The sequence below is a fragment of the Sorex fumeus genome, unplaced genomic scaffold (genome assembly GCF_029834395.1).
Source record: "Sorex fumeus unplaced genomic scaffold, SorFum_2.1 ptg000063l, whole genome shotgun sequence".
In the NCBI taxonomy this organism is placed as follows: domain Eukaryota; kingdom Metazoa; phylum Chordata; class Mammalia; order Eulipotyphla; family Soricidae; genus Sorex; species Sorex fumeus.
In genome coordinates this window covers 80,180,534-80,204,441 of record NW_026606120.1, presented here as the reverse complement: position 1 = coordinate 80,204,441, position 23,908 = coordinate 80,180,534, and the positions used below count along the sequence as shown (strand labels likewise).

Here is a 23,908-nt window from a genome sequence, read left to right as displayed (position 1 = left end):
TCAAGTTATTTTTGTCTAAGTGGCAATTTTATTCTCTACTGGCTTCCATTGGGAAGTATTTGAGAAACTGCTCACTAAAATTGCATGCCATTACCTGGGCTTAAAGAGAAAATCACCATTCTACAAATAAGTATATCACTACATCATAATAGTTGCTACAGGTTAGGCAAGGGAAAAAAATCAGAGGCATAGGCAGGGTAGCAGAGTTCTGAATTTAAATTCTGTATAATGCTTTGGGCAGAATATATGTCCAGGAATGTGATATACCCCAGGAACTCTGGGGACACAATAGTAAAAATCATCACAGAATGGTATATCTCAGATTTTAAAGAAAGTACAACATTAAAGGGTAGGGAACAGTTAGTAATTGGTTTTATGAGATTCAAAATTGAAGTATTAGCCATAATAATTTGGCAATAAAAAGAAACAAAGTTAAAGTATCACTACTTAGAGTTGACATACCAATATACATATAAAGATCTCACTAAATTTTTTTTTTGTCACACCTGGCAATGCAGAGGGTTTACTCCTGGCTCTGCACTCAGGAGTTTCTCCTGACGGTGCTCAGGGGACCATATGGGATGCTGGGACTTGAACCTGGGTCGGCTGCGTGCAAGGCAAACGCCCTACCCACTGTGCTATCTCTCCAGTCCCGATTTCACTAAAATTTTTAAAAATAATAAGCCAATACACTAAGGTGATAGGCTATAAAAGCAATATACAAAAATCTTTTGTGAAAACAACAAAGCAACAAAGGAGAAAGAAAACTTTTAAATTCTAGTTATAATTGCTTTAAAAAAATGTACCAAGGAAACAACAAAGGAGGTAAAAGACTTACACATCAAAACTCTGAGTCACTATTAAAAGAAACAGAAGACACAGGGAACCGGAAAAACATTGCACGCTCATTGTCTGGAAGAATCAATACTATTAAAATGACATTCTGCCAAAAACATCATACAGATTCCAATACAATCTTTATCAAAATTCCAATGGCATTCTTCAAGGATATAGAACACTTCTAAAATTTTCACAGAATCAGTAAAATAAAATTTGTATGGAACCACAAAAAAAGAAAACTCTCATATAACCAAAGCACTTCTGAGAAATAAAAAGATAGAAGGCATCACACCCCCTGCCTTTATACTATAAAGCTATAATAAAAACAGTATCAAAACGCTAAGTTCAATGAAATGAAATTGACAGTCCAGAAACAAACCTCGGAGATATGGATAGTTTGTTTCTAACAAGGAGTCAAAAAGCATAAAAGAGAGAAGAAAAATTCTCTTCAACAAAAGGTGCTGGGAAAACTGGTTGGTCACATACAGAGGAATGAAATTGGACCACTGTCTCACACTATGCATAAAAATCAACTCAAAATGGATTAAAGTCTTAGATGTTAGTTCCAAATTCATAAAAGATATCAAAGAAAACATAAGCAAAAACTGCTATGATATTGCTCTTGGTGGTATTTTTAATGATTCAACTACATTGACAAGGAAATCAAAAGTAAATAAAATTACTTAAAACTAAAATGCTTGTGCACTACGAAACTCAGTAATACAGAAAGACATTCTATTTAAAGGGAAAAATTATTTTCACACCATATGTAAAGAGCTTATAAAACAAAGCAACAAAAACATAAATGACCCTGTAGAATAACATTGGTTTACCCTTCCTCCCTAGCCAAAGGGAGCCTGGGTTTGTTGATTGCTCCCCCAACCTGTCAATTACCTTTGTCTCCTGATCAGACTCTGTTGACTTGTAAATATTGTTTTTCTCTTCTCCTTAATGTCCTTTGCATGGTTAGTTACTTCAGAGCAATTATTTTTTGAACTCCCTGGGACATTTGTAAGCATCCATACAGGGAAGGGGGGCTGGTGCCATGACATTGCCCAGCTCTGAACAGGGCCAGGCACTCCTGGTTTACTCCCTGCAGGCCTCGAGATCAGGGGCGGGGGGGGGGGGGGGCCTGGTCTCAAGGCATCAGGGGAAGAGTTGTGAGGTGAGGCCGGAGCCATTGTGAAGTGAGTGGCAGAGTTGGAGAGAGCTGTGGCCAGAAGTGGAGAGTTTGGGAGAGACAAGAGATAAAATAAACAGCAACCGATCACCAACCAGCTTGGTCCTCATTCCTTCTTCCTGGGTCCATGGCAACGGACATCCTGGGTAGGGAAGCGGATCGAGAGCACCAAATATGGGCGGCGAGAGAGAGCTGCCTCGAGAACCCGGGAACATCTGTTAATGTGTGATCACTCAGCGTCACCCGAGCTAAAAGGTGTCTACATACAACCCCATCAAAAAGTGGGACAAAAAAACTCAAAGACACGTCCAAACAAAATACACAGACATGAAAAAATCATGACTGATTACCGAGTAAATGCAAATAAGTTACAATGAGGTATCAATCTCAGACTAGTAAGACTGGCTTACAACAAAACAGAAAAAAATACCTGTAGATACATGAAAAAATGGAACCCTCATTCGCTGTTGGGAGCAATGTAAACTAGAACTGTCTAAAAACTGTATGGAGATTTATAAAAAATAAAAACAGACCTACCATATGATCCAGTAATTCTACTCCTAGGTATCTATCCCAAGGGCATAAAAGCACTAAATAAAAGAGAAATACACCACGTTTATGGTAGCAATAGTTGGTGATTTGGAAACACTGAACCATCCAAACAGATGAGCTGACAGAGAGATTATTTTTGGCTATAACATGGATAGAATGAAGAGAGTATGTTAAATAATGTCAGAGACAAAAACACAAATAACACATGATCTCACTCATATATATTAAGAAAACTAATGAAGAGAAAAGACAGTGCCCGGTGAAAACACCCTTAGATTCTGTCACTGAGTTGAGGTTACCAAGGTAGGTGAGAGTGGACAAGAGGGTTCTATGGTCAGTGGTGGAGAGATACTGGCAATTTAGTGATGAGTGTGGTATGGTAATATTATAGTTCTAAAACACAGAAGCATTTAGTTCTGTGAAAAAAGAACTATATATATTTGGAAAGAAAATAGAAGTGACCTAGAATTCTCTCCTGCACTAGCTTTTATGAGAACTAACTATGTTTCATATGCTCCTGTTTTGTCAAGTACACTATTATGTGTCTCTCGTATTTACCTTTACCTCTTATTGTGGTATTTTTGGCTAAAATATTTCTATTTTAAGTACTGCTAAAAGTCAAAAATCTAGGAAAAGATGCCAACCTGATAACACTGTTGAATTGATTCACGTAGATGGATCTCTGGGCTGAGAATTCTGGGCCCTTCTTGGAAGGGGGGAGTGAAGAGTCCCCTCCCTGACTAGGCCAGTAGCCTCCACCCTTACCCACCATCCTATGACATATAAACAGCCCAGCTCCATAACTGAACCTCATCATGCTGTCAAACCACCAAATCATCCCAGTCTATAGCTCCTGGAGCGTGTGGCCACATATGTGACCTCCACATTTCACAGTACTGGCAGCCCAGTAAGGAGCACAATAAATTTGATGAGAAAGCTGCATACACGCCCACCAAGCTCAATGAGCGAAAAAGTAACACAGAAGGCTCAATTAGCACCAATTTTTTTCCAGTAAATTCTCAATGACTTTAGTGACACCATTGAGAAATATTTGTTATATCGCATTTAACAATGATCACAAATTGACTTTTATTGCTTTAATTTTTTTAATAATTCCATTTGTAACAGCAATTCAAAAAGTAAACCTATGCTTGCTAATGAGGCAGATTTGGGAGGTGGGTTGGAAACAGGGGACAATGGAGGAGAGAAGGTCACAACTGATGGTGGGATGTTCCTTAGAAGAATGAAAATGCCTGAAACAACTTCTACCTCAGTTCCTTTTATCACAATTCAGGCTCTTATTCTTGGTATCTGTTCTAATATGGTAAATATAGCCTAAGACGATAACTGGATATAGTCATGCAAAAAATCCTTGTACAAACCAAATACAAGATAGAAACTAGATATAGTCATTTTCTACCATGTATTTGGTTTGTACAAGAATTTTTTGCATGAATATGTTTAAAGGCTAGGGAATATATTAGCGAAGGGAGTAATATATTTTGAAAACCATTGTTTTGAATAGTAGTAGGAAATAAAATCACTGCACAAAGGACTGATAATACCCTATCCAATGTACTATTGCTCTTGCCCCTCTTTTATACATTTCTTTGAAGAAAAACAAATCAATCCTGGATAAAAATCAGTCAAATATAACTGTAATATCAGAATCTTAATAGGAAACCCTGACTCAGAATTTTCAAAGCTCATAAAATTGGCATGAATTAATTTATACTGATTATCAGTGAATATATTTTCTTAGATGAAAGTTTAAAGATATAATAGCATTTGTTATTTAAATGTCAGCATGTTAATCTAAATTAATTTATAATCTGTAAATAGTTTATATAGATTAAGAAAGTGGGAAAATACACAAATAATTGTAAGAAGAGTAAAAGAGAAAATTGAATGCAAAAAGGGTAGGTTACCAGACACTCCGAAAATTTTTATTTTACATGGGAAGCAAAGATGAGGATTCATGTCTCCAGGCACTGGAAATATATTAAAAAAAACAAGCAAACAGGGAAATTCATAGCATCATTAAAACCGATTTTTCTCAAAATTACCATTTATGTTCTTGTTTAGGCCAAACGGCTTGCTAATGAGCAGAATATGCAAAAAGTAAAGAGATCATGTTATGAAAGAGCCATGTTTGTAACATTCTGCGTCCTGTCTGCTGACTTGTGATACAAGTTGCCATGTTAAGAGTTACCCTATGAAGAGGCACACAAGTTAAGGAACACTTAGGGCAGCTCAGATGCTTCTAGGTTCCTAACTGTGAGATAACTGATGCTATTTTAAGCTACAAAGTTTTATGATAAAATATAGGAAGTGATAATAGAATACTTAATAATAAATAGAATTTAACCCTGTTCACGAAGTGTCATAAATTTAAATGTTATGATGAATAACTTTTATATAAAGAAAAGCAAAAAGACAAAGATTTTCAGTGACTTAAATAAATTGCATAGTGATATAAGATACAAAAATGAATAAATCACTGTTTTATGAATGACAGAAAAAGAAGTCAAGAATACTTTCTGTGGGGTTGGACAACAGAGGGTACAGCAAGCGACTGCTTGCTTGCATGTAACTGACCAGAGTTCAATATCAGGTATCCCACAGAGTGATCCCCGAGCAGAGTCAGGAGTCAGACCTGAGCACTGCCAGGTATGGTCCGCATGAAAGCAACAAACAAAGAATACTTTATGTCCCCTTCTCCCCACCAAGAAATTTTCATGAATGCTGGGCTATAAGAATACTGTTTAGGAATACTGTTTAGTGTTATAATTTATAAAATAGCAACAGTACATACACAAAAGATAAATTTTTATTCATAAGTGATGTACCTGGGCTGGAGCAATAGCATTGCGGTAGGGCATTTGCCTTGCACGCAGCCAAACATGGCCGACCCGAGTTCGATTCCTCCGCCCCTCTCGAAGAGCCCGGCAAGCTACCGAGAGTATCTCGCCCGCACAGCAAAGCCTGGCAAGCTCCCCGTGATGTATTCGATATGCCAAACACAGTAACAAGTGTCACAATGGAGACGTTACTGGGCCCGCTCGAGCAAATTGATGAACGGGAGGACCGTGAAGTGATGTCCCAGACATTAAAAAGTAAATAGTGTGTATAGTTTCATTTAATCATCACAAACACTCTCCAGAGAAGGTTATATACTATCTTCATTCTACAGAGTAAAGTAAAAAAAGTAAAGGCCCTCCCGTTGATCATCGATTTGCTCGAGTGGGCCCAGTAACGTCTCCATTGGAGACTTTGTTGTTACTGTGTCTGGCATATCGAATACATCACGGGGAGCTTGCCAGGCTCTGCCGTGCGGGCGAGATACTCTCGGTAGTTTGCCGGGCTCTCCGAGAGGGGCAGAGGAATCGAACTCAGGTCGGCCATGTTGGCTGCATGCAAGAGGGAAATAGAAAGACTAAGTAATAAAAATTACAAAGCTACTAAATGATGCAGCTAGAACTGAATCCAAGCTTCTGAATATTGAGCATGTTTTGCTACTGTAAAAAATGGTATCCTTTAAAAAATTTTGAGTGGAGCCTGGCATGTAGCTCAGTGTTTAGGGCACACACTTTTGTATGTATGAAACCCCAGATTCTGTGACCAGTATCCTAAACAAACATATGTATACATATGTGTGTATTTATAACCTGTAAGCACTGGACTATTTTTTTAAAATTTATTTGTTTATGGGGGGGGGGGCGGCATACCTGAAAGTGCTTTGGGGGAGTTGTAGTGGTACTTGTAGGTTTTGAATCTTAATCTCTAAAATCGCTACTCAGCCATATTCATGATTTTGCCTTTTATGACATTATCTTACGATTTTTAAATCTTGATACTATGACTGAATAAAATTATTTTTTTAATTTAATTTTTATTAGTGAAACACCATGAGGTACAGTTATAGACTTATAAATTTTTGTGCTTGGGTTTCAGTTATAAAATGATCAAGGACCCATCTCTCCACCAGTGCCCATCCTCCACCACCACGGGTCCCAGTATCCCTCCCACCCCCCATGGCCCCATTCCACCCTGCCTCTGTGGCAGGGCATTCCCCCTTGTTCTCTCTCTATTCTTTTGGGTACTGTGTTTTGCAAGAGAGGCCTTGAGTGGCAATCATGTTTGGTCTATAGACTACTTTTAGCATGCTTCTCCCACCCTGGGAGGGTCTCACAACACCCTTTATTTGGTGCTCTCTTCTCTATCTGAGCTTCCTTTTCACCTAGCACATGTGGTTGGTCTTCAAGTCATGGAGCAAAATTCCTGGTACTAATCTCAGCCATTCCTGGGTGTTAGTCTCCTGTTTTGTTGCGTTATGTTCCCCAGATGAATGCAATCTTTCTGTGTCTATCCCGCTCTTTCTGACTCATTTCACTTAACATGATACTTTCCATGTAGTACCACTTGTATGTAAATTTCATAACTTCATCTTTTCTAACAGCTACATAGTACTCCATTGTGTAAATGTACCAAAGTTTCTTTAACCAGTCATCTGTTCTCGGGCATTCAGGTTTTTTCCAGATTCTGGCTATTGTAAAGAGTGCTACAATGAAACTGGACTAATTTTTTAGTCACATTAGTATATATTATATATATTATATATATATATATATATATATATATATAGCTTGTAAAATAGGCCAGTGATTATAGGTTATAATTTTATCCTCTCTGAAACACTCATGTAAAACATGTGATGGGTTTACCAATAGTATTTCTAGATAAAAGACAGCAGCACTGTAGCACTGTCCTCCCATTGTTCATCGATTTGCTCGAGCAGGCACCAGTATCATCTCACAACAAATTGTGAGACTTGTTGTTACTGTTTTTGGCATATCAAATACGTCACAGGTACCTTGTTAGGCTACAACATTAAAGACAGTAAAAGCTCTAAAATATTGACGATGTAAATTCTTCCTATGCATGAGCAAGCGATATATTTCCATTTTCTCATGTACTCTTTTATTTCAAGGAGTAGCATTTTGTAGTTTTCATTGCAGAGTTCCTTTACCTCTTTAGTTAGGTTGATTCCAAGGTATTTGATTTTCTGGGGCACAAGTTTGAACGGGATTATTTTTTTCATGTCACTTTCCTCTCTCTCTCATTATTTGCGTATAGGAAGGCCATGGATTTTTGGGCATTGATTTTGTAGCCTGCTACTTTACTGTACAAGTCTATTGTTTCTGGAGTTTCTTGGTAGAGAATTTAGGATGCTCTAGATATAGTATCATATCATCTGCGAATAGTGAGAGCTTGACTTCTTCCTTTCCTATCTGGATGCCTTTGATGTCTTTTTCTTGCCTAATTGCTATTGCAAGTACTTCATCCAGTACTATGTTAAACAGAAGTAGTGATAGTGGGCATCCTTGTCTTGTCCCTGATCTTAGAGGAAAGGCCCTTAGTTTTCCCCTATTGAGAATAATGCTTGTCATGGGTTTGTTGTAGATGGCTTTGACTATTTTGAGGATAGTTCCTTCAACACCCATTTTGGTGAGAGTTTTCATCATAAACGGGTCCTGGATCTTGTCAAAAGCTTTCTCTGCATCTATTCACTGTATCCTATTGTTCATCAATTGCCTCGAGCAGGCCCCAGTAACGTCTCCTTTGTCCTAGCCTGAGATTTTAAAAAGTGCCACATTCGAGGCTCTTTCAGCATTTGGAGAATGAAACCCATTATTGTTACTGGTTTTTGGCATATTGAATACACCACAAGGAGTTTGCCAGACTCTGCTGTGTGGGTAGGATACTTTTGGTAGCCTGCCAGGTTCTCCAGAGTAAGAACTAGATAATAAGATGTCGTGCGGCTGCTTCCAGGAACTGGGTTTTATAGTCTCTGGGCCTTGGCCGTTGATGGGATAACATGGAGCCGGGAGCAGTTGGTGGGTGTAACACCTACATATTGGAAGATGGGGGATCTGGGTGGAGGAGGCCCCAGTCCTAATTCGAGCAGGCTTGGAGATCTACGCCCCAGGTCCCGCACACCTGGGTTCCTCTGCTGGTTTCTTCATGAGTGAGGCTTGTCCGAACATGTGGAGAGTGGTCTTAAGCATGGCTGTGGCTGGAACCAGAGGTCTTCAACTGCCGGGGCTCTGCTTGGGGTGGGGAGGAAAACTCAACCTACCCTCCTCCAAGGGGCCCCGGTGAGAACAGCCAGGCGTAAAGGCAGGAGACTCTGCACTGTTCTCTTTTGGGAGCAGGGTTTTATAGTCTCTGGGTCTTGTCCATTGATGGGATTACATGGCGCCGGGGGCAGTTGGTGGGGGCTGGGGCCTCCTCCACCCAGATCCCCCATCTTCCAGTTAGTGCATCTATTGATATGATCAAAATGGGAATACTCCCGAAAGCATTATACAGATTCAACGTGATCCCTATAAGAATACTCATGAAATTCTTCAAAGAAATAGATCAAGCACTCCTGAAATTCATATGGAACAACAAACGCCCACGAATAGCTAAAGCAATTCTTGGGAAGAAGACGTGGGGAGGCATTACCCTCCCCAACCTCAAACTCTAATACAAAGCGGTAATAACTAAAACATCATGGTACTGGAACATAGCCAGGGCCGCAGACCAATGGAACAGGGTGGAATATCCATACACACAACCCAAATGTATGAACATCTAATCTTTGATAAGGGAGCAAGAAATGTGATGTGAAACAAGGAAAACCTCTTCAAAAAATGGTGCTGGCATAACTGGACAACCACATGCAAAAAAAAAAAAAATGGGCTTAGGCCTCGACCTAACACCATGCACAAAAGTTAGATCAACATGGATTAAAGATCTCAACATCAGGTCAAAATCCATAAGGTACATTGAAGACAAGGTCGGTAAACCCTCCACGATATTGAGGCTAATGGTATCTTCAAAGACAACACTCCACTGACCAACAAAGTGGAAACAGAGATAAACAAATGGGACTATCTTAAATTAAGAAGCTTCTGTACCTCAAAAGATACAGTGACCAGAATACAAAGACAATCTACAGAATCGGAAAGGATATTTACCCAATACCATCAAGGATATACGAAGCACTGGTTGAACTCTACAAGAAGAGAACATCTGACCCCATCAAAAAATGGGGTGATGAAATGAACAGAAACTTTCCAAATGAGAAAATGCTCTACATCACTAATCATCAGGAATATGTAGATCAAAACAATAATGAGATATCATCTCACACCACAGAGACTGGCCCACATCCAAAAGAACAAAAGCAACCGGTGTTGGCGTGGATGTGGTGAGAAAGGGACTCTCCTTCACTGCTGGTGGAAATGCTGACTGGTTCAGCCCTTTTGGAAAACAGTATAGACGATTCTCAAAAAATTAGAAATTGAGCTCCCATTTGACCCAGCAATACCACTCCTGGGAATATATCCCAGAGAGGCAAAAAAGTACAGTTGAAATGACATCTGTACCTCTATGTTCATTGCTGCACTACTCACAATGGCCAAAATCTGGAAAAAAACGAGTGCCTGAGAACAGATGACTGGTTAAAGAAACTTTGGTACATCTACACAATGGAGTACTATGCAGCTGTTAGAAAAGATGAGGTCATGAAATTTACATACAAGTGGCACTACATGGAAAGTATCATGCTAAGTGAAATGAGTCAGAAAGTCAGTGACACACACAGAAAGATTGCATTCATCTGGGGAATATAAAGTAACAACATGGGAGATTAACACCCAAGATTAGGTGAGATAAGTACCAGGAGGTTCACTCCATGGCTTGGAGGCCAGCTGCACATGCTAGGGGAAAAGGCATCTCAGATAAAGAAGGGAGTACCAAATAAAAGGTGTTAGGAGGATCCTCCCAGGATGAGAGATGCATGCTGAAAGTAGACCGAACATGATTACCACTCAATGACTCTTTTGCTAACCACAGCACCCAAAAGGAGAGAGAAAACAAAAGGGAATGCCCTGCCATAGGTGTGAGGTGGGATGGAGGGATAGGGGGGTAGGAGGGATACTGGGAGCATTGGCGGTGGAGAAAGGGGCACTGGTGGGGGATGGGTACTCAATCATTGTATAACTGAAACCCAAGCACAAAAAATTATAAGTCTACAACTATACCTCATGGTGTTTCACTAATTAAAAAAAAGCTCTAATATAAATAATACAAAATAAACATAACTCTAATAAATGTAGTTAAGGTTTATAAAACACTAAATAAGGATCACATAATTATTAATATTTTACCGTATTTTAATTTAATCCATCTTAACAGCATTTCTATGGTATGATATGGTATTTTATTTATCTACAGAAGTTTATACTATCAAATGTACATAACTACTAAGAATTCCAAATAAAATGCCAAAGGGTATTTATAAGTATTATAAGTTAAAAATAATATATAAACATCAGGGACCAGAGTGACAGTATAGGGAATAGGATGCTTGTCTTGCATGTTGCCACCCTAGGTTCAATCTTGGCACCCCATATAGTTCCCCAAGGTTACCAGGAGTGACACCTGAGTGCAGAGGCAGAAGCCTGAGTGCAGAGGTCCGGGTGTGACCCTTCCCCCACTACACACACATACACACACACACTCACACATATGTATGTATACATAGAGAATATAAATCGAATAATTATAAGTCTTTTTTTTTGAGGTTTAAACTTATTTATTTATTTTTGGAGTGATGGGTATTCGATCACTGTATAACTGAAACCCAAGCACAAGAATTTGTAAGTCTACAACTGTACCTCATGGTGTTTCACTAGTAAAAATTTTAAAAAAAGTCTTTTATTCTTCAATGTCAAATACATCTTAATTTTACTGTCATCATGAATAACACTTTCTAAAAAGACAATGCAATTTTTAAAAGCAACTTAAAAAAGATCTATTATAAAAAATTAATCTCAAACTTCCTTGTACATATATGATGTGTATAAAAGCCTGTATTATTTTCAGAAGACTGGTCTGACTAAGGCTAACCTATTCACATGTAGTCAGAATTCCTACAAAACTGTAAATCTGGCCTGACATCTATGGCAAGGCTGATCTCTATACTTGAAATTATGTATTATTAAAATGTGCAACATAAAATGTAAAAACACTAAGATAAAAAGAAACAGGACTGTCAACCTAAGCAGTATCTGTTCATTAAAAAATATATATTTAATTTGCTGCAGAAATTTTAGAATATAAAAAGTAAAAAGACAGTAAAAGGAGACGTACTAATCTCATTTTCTTTGTCTGATTTTATAAGCATAGGCATATACGTTACTTTTACACCTAATCTTAACAAGCAAATCTATTTTAAGGCCTATTTTTATCACTACTTTATAGAAAAAGAATTAAAGGTTATGAAAGTTGCATGAAGATACAGAGTTTGGTAAGAGAAATTTGACCCCAGCTCTAACTGAGCTTTTACTGAAATATTTGCTGCCCAAGAGAGAAAACTGAAACTACCTATAATCCCAACCAACCAAGATACAGCACCCTAACTTTACCAGGAGACTCACAGCCCACTCTCTTCTGATTTCCTCGTCAGTCCCATTCTCTACTTTGAAAGCAACCAAAGAACATTCTTTTTGTGTATTTTCCTGTGTTTTCCCAGACGAATCTCTATTTGTGCATCCACACAAACACATAATATGTGAAATTACAAAAATAAGGATATGAGGGGCTGGAGCAATAGTACAGCACATAGAGTCCTTGCCTTACCGGCTTTAATCCCTTGCACCTCATATGGTCCCCTGAGCTCTGCCAGAAGAGATCCCTGAGTACAAAGCCAGGAGTAAGTCTAACGACCGCTGAGCGTGACCCCCAAACCAAAAATAACTAATAAGGACATGCTATAAATTATGTTGTTATAATAGGAAACTGAGGCATACAGATGCTACATGATATGCTCAAAATCACAGGAAAAGTAAGGGGAAAAATAAGAATTAAAACATAGTAACACACACTGAACTAAAAATGATACCAAACCATTACAGCCTTTCCCCCTAATTATTGAGAAAACACTTTCAAAACTTGAGGCGTACCTCAATTATGATTATGACTGTACCAACATTTTTAAACATATATCACCATATAGTATTTTCCTAGCATTAGTTTATGAGCATTTACTACGAACCAAGTGTTCTGCTATCTGCTTTGTACTTTCTGACTCAAGATTATTATTCTCATTTTTACAGATGAGGAAAAACAAGGTTTAGAAGGTTGTAGACTGCTAAAGGTCACACTGCTAATAAGTAATGCTATAGGAAGAAAAGTTAAGAGTGCAGGATGAATCTATTCTTTCATTTTGGAAAAAAAATTTTTTTAAATTGAATCACCGAGACCATGAGATACAGATACAAAACTTTCACATTTGAGTTTCAGTCATACAATGATCGAACATCCATCCCTCCACCAGTGCACATTTTTCATCACCCTTGTTCCCAGTATCCTTCCCCTCCCCTTGCCTCTATGGCAGATAACTTCCCTCATACTTTTTCTCTACTTTTGGGCATTATGGTTTGCAATACAGATACTAACAGGCTATCACATTTAGCCCTTTATCTACTTTCAGTACACATCTCCCATCCCGAACTATCCCTCCAACCATCATTGACTTATCCAGATGCCTTCTCCCTTAGCTCACAAGGCAGACTACCAACCATGGAGCAATATTACTGGCCCTTTCTCTACTGTCCTTGGGTGTCAGTCTCATATTATGTTATCTTAAATTTCACAAATGATTGCAGTCATTCTATGTCTGTTCCTCTCTTTCTGACTCCTTTCACTTAGCATGATACTCTCCATGACTATCCACTTATAAGATAGTATAAAGTATATAGTATAAGGTAGATAAATTTCATGACTTCATCTTTTCTAACAGCTGCATAGCATTCCATTACATAGATGTAGCAAAATTCATTTTGGAAAATTTTTAATTAAAATTGACTTAAGTCATTCTGAAAAAATAGTCCTATTTCATACTTAAAAACTGAATTTCTGCTCTTAAGGGGCTATCAATGGGTGTTAATTAATTTACACAGTAATAAAATTAGAAGCAAAGAACTTCTGGACACTTCAAAAGTTCAACAATATGTCTCACTTATGACCCTAAGCAAATCATTTAAATTTTCTCTAAGCCTTACTTTCCACTACAATTATCACACACTTAATATTCCTTACTGTGATAGTTCTATTATATAACAGTATCAATTATGTCAATGGTTTCATTGCAAAACCAAGATATACCATTAACTTGTATTTTTCTTACATTTTTCTACATGTAGAATATCTTATTTGAGAAATAGGCAAAGTAGATATTCAGAAGCTAGCAACTAGAAAGACAGTCCAGCATGTAAGGTCCTTGCCATGCACATACTGATCTAGTTTCAATTTCTGACACCCCATTTGTTTCCGTAAGCCCCACCAGGAATGATCCCTGCGCAGAACTAGGAGTAATCTCTGATCACAGCAGGTATGGTAAAAAAAAACAAAAACAAAAATAACAAGTCTAATGCTACGCAGACAGAATAACTTTATCAGACAAATACTCCGAATCAACAGCTTTATTCCAGTGTTCCTTATCCTAGAATTTGCATTCCAAATATCAAAGACTTGCTCTGATTTGATCCATAATTTCCTTTTAAATATAAAACAGTATTGATAATTAGACAGCCACACACAAACAAGATAGAAAAAGACACTGCACTGTAGCATTGTCCTCCCATTGTTCATCAATTTGCTCAAGCACGTACCAATAACGTCTCTATTGTGAGACTTGTTACTGTTTTTGGCATATTGATTACATCACGGGTAGTTTGCCAGGCTTTGCCGTGTGAGCGGTATACTCTCAGTGGCTTGCTGGGCTCTCTGAGAGGGTTGAATGAGCTGAACCCAGGTCAGCCACAGGCAAGGCAAATGCCCTACCCGCTGTGCTATTGCTCCAGCCCAGAAAAAGACAAAACAAGTAAAATATGTTCATTTCTCACACAAAAGCATTATTCTTCCTCCAATCTAAATAGGCTACACAAGGTTTAAATGTAGGGGCCAGTGAGAGAGTATAGCAAGTAAGGTGCTTGCTTTGCATGTGGCTGACCCACTTCAACACCTGGAATCCCACATGATTTCCCAAACACTGCTAGGAGTGATCCCTGAGTACAGAGCAAGCCTAAGATCTGAGCACCAGGCGTATAGCCCTAAAACAAAAACAGAAGGTTTACAGTAATAGCATACCACACTGGATGGGATGTAAAGTAGAAGGCAATCAATTTTGATTAAGAAAACATAAACATACAAGGCTTAACTGGTAAAAACATGTTAGTAACCTATTCTACGAGGACTTAATAGCTCTATGGTAAGACACAACAATGTTCACAGACCTTCTTCTAAAAACAAAAACAAACAAACAAACAAACACTGTCCTCCCGTTGTTCATCGATTTTGTTCAAGTGGGCCCAGTAACATCTCCATTTTGAGACTTGTTGTTACTGTGTTTGGCATATCGAATACGTCACGGGTAGCTTGCCAGGCTTTGCCGCGCGGGCGAGATACTCTCGGTAGCTTGCTGGGCTCTCTGATAGGGGCGGAGGAATCGAACCTTGCTTGGCCAGACCGGCTGCGCACAAGGCAAACGCCCTACCGCTGTGCTAAAATATTTTTAAATCATTTTTAGTGAATTACAGCAAGCAGGGCTGGACTGATAGCACAGCGTTTGTCTTGCACGTGGCCAATCCAAGTTCGATTCCTCCATCCCTCTTGGAGAGCCCGGCAAGTTACCGAGAGTATACCGCCTGCATGGCAGAGCCTGGCAAGCTCCCCATGGCATATTAGATATGCCAAAACCAGTGATAATAAGTCTCACAATGGAGGCATTACTGGAGTCCGCTCGAGCAAATCGATGAACAATGGGAGGACAGTGCTACAGTGCTATAGCAAGCAATATAAAATAAATTATTCAGGGCCTGCTATAGGGGCAGGTTTGAGGGATGGATGGTTGGGAAAACTGTAAATAATGGTGGTAGGAAGTTGCACTGGTGGTGGGATTGGTGTTGAAATACTGAATGTAACAAATCACGAACAACTTATAAAAATAAATAAATAATAATTTTAAAAAGGTTTAAATTTAGAGTATATAAAAACATCATCTCGAGTTATTCTACATAAGTCATTATAGAATGAATCTGAGATACTTCCATCACTGTTTATCAGAATACTTTAAGAAGTCTACAGTGGCCTATAACCTAGTTAGTTCTAGTAGTATGGATAATCAAGCAACAGCTTTAGTAACCACCTGAGAACCTGTTAGAAAGGTAAATAGTCAGGATGGACCTACCAATTTGTGTTTGAACAAGTTTCATGCTGAAGTCTGAAAATTATTGCTCTAAACTTTAAGTTATGATTGATGACTATTTTTCTAAATTTACAAGTGGTGATAGTAGTGAATAAAAGAAGTAGATAAGAAAATATCACAACTGGGAGCTTGAGAGATAGGATGGAGGTAAGGTGCTTCCAGGAGTAACCCCTGAAAGTTGTGAGTGTGGCCCCCAAACAAAACAAAACAAAAACCAGAACTCTTGTGTGCATTATGTGTGAATATATAATAAAATACAAGTATTACCTGTTAGTATGTTCCATACAAAAGAAAATTTAAAAGCATGGATTGCTGTTTGTTTCTTTCATAAGTACACCGAATTCATTTGTTTCTTGTTTGGAACTACAAAGAATATAACAGCTTTAATCCTCGTCACTACTCTTAGTAAAAATTCATTTTCAGAGTTTAATATCTTTATTATGAAAGAGAAAATCACTAAGAAGTTTCTGAGTTTTACACTGTAATAAAAGGAGACTGCAGAACATGGTAATTAATATTTTGGCAACACGTTTTAGTTTCTTCCTTACTTTTAGAATGTCTTAACTGAAGTTTAGTTTGGGTGCAATCCAATTCAGCAAGGAATTCATACTTGTGGAAAGTATACATAAATAATAATATGGATAAGACTTTTTAATAGTGATTCAGTACTGGCATTCCAACACCTAGCTGCTACTTTTGCTCCTTGACAATAGCAATAGCTATATCAGACTAAGAATGGTTAGTAGCAACCAAGAAGCGAAAGATTAGTCTCCCCAACAATCATTCTAATTTGCAAATCTGAAACAGAAAAGGCCTCCTTCTGATGACGTTTCGCTTCCAAAACTAATATAAGAATAGGAAATTACATTTAAAAAGTCTTCTAACAATCAGCTATGGTGTCATTTAAAAATTTTTATATTTCCTTTTAGAGAGAGAAAAGATGGCTCCTAATATACAAATGTTATTTAAAAAATAAACAGTCACAGTGAATGAACTGCAGAATTTTGTGCCTCTGAAAGTGAGGCCTCCAAGGTCTTACTGATTTAAAACTGATCAATAAGATCAAAAGTCTATGATTAATTTTGGCCCATGTTTCCATCTATTGTCTTTTAAAAATACATGTCTTACTAGTTTCAAAGGCATATCATTATAACATTTCATTTTAGAACTACTGATAACCTCTCCAGAACAAGATATCATTTTATTTTCCTGACCCCTAGTACCGTAAAGACACAGTGGTTGCATTCACCATGGTTTAACATCACTTTTAATGAGCAGGAATAAACAAAAGACCTAAAACCCTGTCTTCTAAGGTCCTGTACTAAAGCTCTGATCTGTACACTCAACTGGAGCTGTGAACATTTCTGACACAGCTCTATAGACTCACTGTCAAGTGAGTGTAAAGGATGTTGCCAGGCAACTCATCTAAGTTTGGAAGAATCTAAGCATTGATAATGAGTCTGTCTCAGTTTGGCTACCACACAAGAAGGGTTTCAGTGAACTCCCACATGTGCTTTCTGGCCATTCATGAGAAAAAGCATTTCTAAAAGTGAGTGTCCAAGAGTCCAAATCAGGAACCTATAATGTTTCTTTTCTAATTAATGTCTCTAACATCACAACTATTTTCTAAAACTATGTAAAAATCCAAAAGAAATAGAGCATAGTGGCCATAAGCAAAGAGCTAATGTTCTCCATTATCTTTAACATTGCTGTCTGCACAAGGCCAAAGAAAAATTCTCTAAGTATCTTCTATCATAAAAATCACTAGGAAAACTATTTAGTTACCCAAATTATTTTCTTTACAAATCATATTTGAATGTTTTGATATTTACTCTATGATATCAATAAGGAGGATGTTAAGTACAAGCTCTGTCCTAATAAGGAAAATATGTGATAAGTTACCAAAAAGGTAACAAATATGTTTTATTAAGAATTTATGTGCAAAATACTGCTCTTCTGGATGGGCTTGATCCAAACCTCCCTCTCTCAAAGCAGACATTTGCATGCACTCTTACCAGGGCAGTATGCATCCACGTCCAGTTTCTGAGCTGAAGTGAGGGTTGGTGAGCCAAGCTCGGACTCTGGAATTCGTGGGCTCTCAACAAACTTTGCTTTCCTCAGAGGGGCTAAGAAAAAAAAAGAAAGGAAGAGAGAGAGAGAGAGAGAGAAAGAGAGAGAGAGAGAGAGAGAGAGAGAGAGAGAGAGAGAGAGAGAGAGAGAGAGAGAGAGAGAGAGAAAAGATGGGGTAGAAAGGGGGAAAGGGAAAGCAAAGGATAAAAAGGGAGGGAGGAGAAAAATAGAAAGGAAGAACAAAAAGGAAAGAAAAACGTAGGGAAGGAAGGAAAAGGGGAAAGGAAAGAGAGAAACACAGAGGGGTCATGAGTAAGGGGAACAGCAGGCAACAGATGGAAGCACTTAAATGAACGACACACTCTGTCAGACTCAGATCAGGTTACCCTAGTGTGTGTGTGTGTGTGTGTGTGTGTGTGTGTGTGTGTGTGTGTGTGTGTGTGTGTGAAAAATTAGCTACATTCTTCATAGAGGAGATGGGTCTTATAAAAAAAATTTCCTGTAAACTGAAAAAGCTGAAATTCTAATATTCAAGTCTATGAGCAAAGTGTCTAGCACCTTTAGCTGTTTTTGCTTTGCAAAACAAAGATCTTTCCTATGTCTTATTTTGCCTCTAAATACAGGTATTAACTGAGGAGAATCCAGGACTAAGATTTAAGAATTTTTTAATAATTATTACCAAATGTTTTCTTTATCTTAAATAATATTTCTTAATCTTAAAACATTTAGTTATGATAAAACCATGCTGGATTAATTTAGTTTAAGGGAATCAATCACCTGACTGTTAAGTTACTAAGGCAAGAAGTCAAAAGTGCTAGCTGACTAAGTTACTAGCTACGTCATGCAGTTTGACACTGGATACTAAAAAGATATGATTCAGTTTCAAAAGGTCTAAGACAAAGTAATATTTCATGACATGGCATCCATTTATTCTTGTAAATAATAATATATAAGGTATTAAAATTTTTGCTTGGTAAAAGCTTGCAGAAATATTTTAAATTAATTTTTAGGGAGGGTTAAGAAATACTGTTAACATACACATAAATAATTACATATGTTAAAAGTTAAAAGTTACAAAAATTACTTTGGCTCTTTTAAACAGAGTTCTATTTTACACAGTGTAATAACGGGACAGGAATACAGCTCAAAGGAACCCAGTTCAATTGCTGTAGTACATGGAATTGAACTGGAGCACTGCTGGGTCTGAGTAGCACAGTATTGTTGGTTTAGAGCACTACTACCAGGTCTGGAATACCTGGCAAATACCATCTGGGCCCACAAGCAAGGTGGAGAGATCCTTACTGAAAAAACAAACCAAAACTTAAAGCTAGACAGGGTGAAGCTACTGAGCAAAACTATCACTTAACTCTAAATCAACTGGCATATACTTATTTTAGTGTCATAACAAATGGTATCTAAGACAAGTGAGTACCTAAGATCATATTACTTTTTTCAAAACTTTTCTGCATGTCTTTCAAAATCCTCATCCATTAGATTTCTAAGTTATTCCTAAATTACCTCGTATAAGACCAATAGAAAACATAGTCATTATCATTATAACGCTCAGAACTTGGCTTTATTTTCTTTGAAGAATAAAAATAAGTTATTAAAATGTTTTTATAGTATTCTAACACTCAAAATAATACATTAAATCTTAGGGTATATGTCTATTTTAAGAGTATATTAAAAAAAAACATGGGCCAAAATGATAGTACAGAGGGAAAGGCAATGGCCTTGCAACTACTTGACCCAGTTTTGATTCCTGGCATCCCATACAGTCCCCCAAGCCTCAGGGGTGATTCTGAATGCAGATCCAGGAGTAACTAACCCCTGAGCATCGCTAGTGTGGCCCAAAACAAAGCAAACAATAAAAGTATATTAAAAAAACAAACAAAATGTGGTTATTTTATGATTCCCTCCTGCACTTAAGCTTTGGAATGACAACTCTCATCTCTGCTAAGAGTGTAGTACTTGGATTTATCTTTTAAAATTGCTATCATAAAAAAAGTTCCCAAGGGGCTGGACAATAGCACAGCGGGTAGGGCATTTGCCTTGCAACGCAGCCAACCCAGGTTCAATTCCCAGCATCCCATATGGTCCCCCGAGCACCGCCAGGAGTAATTTCTGAGTGCAGAGTCTGGAGTAACCCCTGAGCATCGCTGGGTGTGACACAAAAAGCAAAAAAAAAAAAAAAAAAAAAAAAAAAGGTTCTCAAGAGATTTATAAACATATCTGCAGGTAAAAACACAAGTATTAGAATCTCTTTTGCTATCTCATCAACTCAGAAATAATGAAATATTTCCACCAATACTGCTTAGTATAAAATAAATTATTACAATTATTAAGGCTCTTAGGTCTTATACTAGATTTTTAAAAAAGCATATTGCCATGGCAGCAAAATTATCATTTTACCTGCTGAGCTCTGACAAAGACAGCTGTGGTCCCTGATGAAGGGACTACATACTTCACAATATCACTAATTTTTATAGTAAAATTTGGGCCTACTAGACAGAAATCAACTTACGGTAGATATGTAAGAAGCTGAATGGGAGAGAAGTTTAAGTATGAGGAAAGTACAAGAATAATGAATGAAATCAAGGTGGGGAAGTAAGATCCTAGAGATGGAAGTGCAATACTATATAAGCTTGCTTTCCCTTCCCAGGGAACTGCAACTGAGTTGATCACTATAGCTCATAGTACATACTTGCTTATTTTTCCCCCATCTTCATCCATGGAATACTGTACAATGCCTAACAATACATTTAAACTATTTTGGGGAAGATTACAATATTATCTTCACCCAATTTTTAGAAACAGTGTTATTTGTAAGTCAATCACACTAAAGATGTACAATCACAAGTACACATACTGTCCAATGGACTCAATACTGCCCTGTGGAAAACAAGAGGCCAATTTTGTGTGTGTGTGGGGGGGGGTGGGCATACTCAGCTGTGCTGAGCACTTACTTCTGACTCTGTGCTTAGGTGACCACTCTCAGTGGTACTTGGGGTACTTGGGGGGCCAGGGATTGAACCTGGTCCTGCTGCATACAAAGCCAGTGCTCTAACCCCAAAACAAAGGTCAACTTGGAAGATGGGACATGTTGTTTGCCCCCAAAATCTAAGCTTTTAATATATTTCATTAAAAATATACAAAGATGATTCAGAGAGCAAGAAAATCTGAGTCAGGGGCTGGAGCGATAAAACAGCAAATAGGACTCTCAGCTTGCACGTGGCAAACTAGGTTTAACTCCTGGCATCCCATAAGGTTCCCTGAGCACCACCAGGAGTGAATCCTCAGTGCAGAGTAAGGAGTGACTCCTGAGTACTGCAGTGTGGCCCAAAAACTGAGAAAGAGAATCTGAGTCAAAGGGCTTATGAAATATTTTTTAAAAGTGGTTGAAATGAACAAAAAGGGAGACTAACACCCAGGAATGGCTGAGATTAGTACCAGGAATTTTGCTCCATGACTTGAAGGCCAGCCACATGTGCTAGGTGAAAAGGAAGCTCAGATAGAGAAGAGAGCACCAAATAAAGGGTGTTGTGAGGACCCTCCCAGGGTAGGAGAGACATGCTAAAAGTAGTCTATAGACCAAACATGACTGCCACCCAAGGCCTCTCTTGCAAAACACAGTACCCAAAAGAAGAGAGAGAGAACAAGGGGGAATACCCTGCCACAGAGGCAGGGTGGGATGGGGGGGGGATGGGGGGTGGGAGGGATGCTAGGACCCGTGGTGGGGGAGGATGGGCACTGGTGGAGGGATGGGTACTTGATCAGGGCACTGGTGGAGGGATGGGTACTTGATCATTGTATAATTGAAACCCAAGCACAAAACTTTAGAAGTCTATAACTGTACCTCATGGTGTTTCAGTAATAAAAAAATGTTAAAAAAATCAATAAAAAATAGATATAAAAAAATAAAATTAAAAAAGTGGTTGAAATGAAAAGGATAGGAGGAAACCAAACCCAGGGGACCAAGAGGCAGTACCAAGAATTAGGTGGTTGCCTTGAATGGACTCCACCCCAGTTCAATCCTCCGTACCACATATGAACCCTTGAGCACTGCTGGATGTGGTCCAAAATGCCCTCCCCTGCCACACCTGCCAAACAAAACAAGAAACTTTACTGTGATTTAAGAGATGGAAGGAAGCTTCTATTTTGATAAGTGAACTTCACTGATTGGTAAGATGATTTAAAAAAATGTTTTAGGAGACTTGACTGGAGATCTAGCAAAGGATAAGAAAGAGGATGCATACTGTTTATGAGTATAGACAGTCATTTCAAAGATTTAGATCTAGGCATTGTAAATTGTAAGAAATTTGGGACATTATGCACCCTAACCAAGCCTCTGTTTTGTGATAAAGTCATAGGGTTATGAGGTTTCAAATCTAAGCATGTAAAGAACTTATTAGTACAATACTTGGATGTGGTGATGCGCTCATCATGAGTTTATTAAAATAGAGCATGGAATGTTTCACTATGAGAACAAAGCAAAAAAGTATTTTAAGACAAAGCACTAGAACTAGTGTTAATTGGAGGCAGAGTGATGAGGGTCCTAGTGAGCACAGGAATGAAAAGGTCTGGACTTTGGAACTTGATAACCTATACATTAGGTTGTCATTTCTTTCACTTTTTCCTTATTTTTGAGAGTTATCATTTTTTGAAAAATTGAGTCACCATGAGATAAAAAGTAAAAGTAAAAGTAAAGGCCCTCCCGTTGATCATCGATTTGCTCGAGCGGGCCCAGTAACGTCTCCATTGGAGACTATTGTTACTGTGTCTGGCATATCGAATACTCTCGGTAGCTTGCCAGGCTGGAGCGATAGCACAGCGGTAGGGCGTTTGCCTTGCATGCAGCCAACATGGCCGACCCGAGTTCGATTCCTCCGCCCCTCTCGGAGAGGCCGGCAAGCTACCGAGAGTATCTCGCCCACACGGCAGAGCCTGGCAAGCTCCCCGTGATGTATTCGATATGCCAGACACAGTAACAACAAAGTCTCCAATGAAGACGTTACTGGGCCCACCATGAGATACACAGATAAAAATCTGTTCATGCTTGGGTTTCTATCATACGTCTCAACACCCATCCCTCCACCAGTTTCCATCCCCCCATCCTCCACCCTGCCTCTATGGCAGGCACTTTTATTCTCTCTGTTCTCTCTCTCTCTCTCTCTCTCTCTCTCTCTCTCTCCCTCCCTCTCTCTCTCGCCTCACTTTTGGGCATTATGGTTTGCCACACAGATACCGAGATTATCATGTTTGTTCTTTTACCTACTTTGAGTATTCAGTTCTTATCCAGAGTGATCATTTCCAACTATCATTGCCAGAGTGGTTCCTTCTCTATCGCAACTGCCTTCTCCCACAGCACCTGATACAGGCTACCAACTGTGGACCAACCCTCCTGGCCCATGTTTCTACTTGGGTATTAATCTCATACTATGTTTTTTTTAAATGACCCACAAATAAGTCATAATCACTCTATATCTGTCCCCCTTCATCTGATTTATTTCACTCAGCATGATAACCTTTATGTCTATTCATTTATAAGCGAATTTCATCACTTCATTTTTCCTAACAGCTGCATAGTATTCCATTGTGTAGATGTACCATAGTTTATTTATCTAGTCCTCTTTTCTCGGGTACTCAGGTTGTTCACAGATTCTGCCTATTGTGAATAGTGCTGCAATGAACATAGAAGTGCAGATATTTCTGCTTTGTCTTTTTGTGCCTACAAGGCATATTCCCAAAAGTGGTATTGCTGGGCCATATAGGGAACTCAAATTCTAGTTTTTTGAGGAATATTGTTTTCCCAAAAAAGCTGGACCAGCTGGCATTCCCACTAACAATGAATGAGATTCCCTTTCTCCCCATATCCTAACCAGCACTGAATGTTTTGCTTTTGATGTGTATCAGTCTCTGTGGTGTAAGGTGGTATCTCACTATTG

The 23,908-nt window shown here is 38.5% G+C and overlaps 1 protein-coding gene across 8 annotated transcripts in view; it reads right to left on the bottom strand.

Annotated features, from left to right (window-relative positions):
- The window catches only part of TANC2 (tetratricopeptide repeat, ankyrin repeat and coiled-coil containing 2), a 413,565-nt gene that overhangs the window by 181,461 nt on the left and 208,196 nt on the right, over positions 1-23,908 (bottom strand). For 6 of the 8 annotated variants that reach the window (XM_056126689.1, XM_056126693.1, XM_056126691.1 and 3 more), the window contains one exon: positions 17,909-18,019. The exons of the other annotated variants lie outside the window; for them this stretch is intronic. In XM_056126689.1, coding sequence (XP_055982664.1) covers positions 17,909-18,019 — 111 coding nt within the window. The remainder of the gene's footprint in view (positions 1-17,908; positions 18,020-23,908) is intronic. 8 annotated transcript variants of the gene reach the window in all.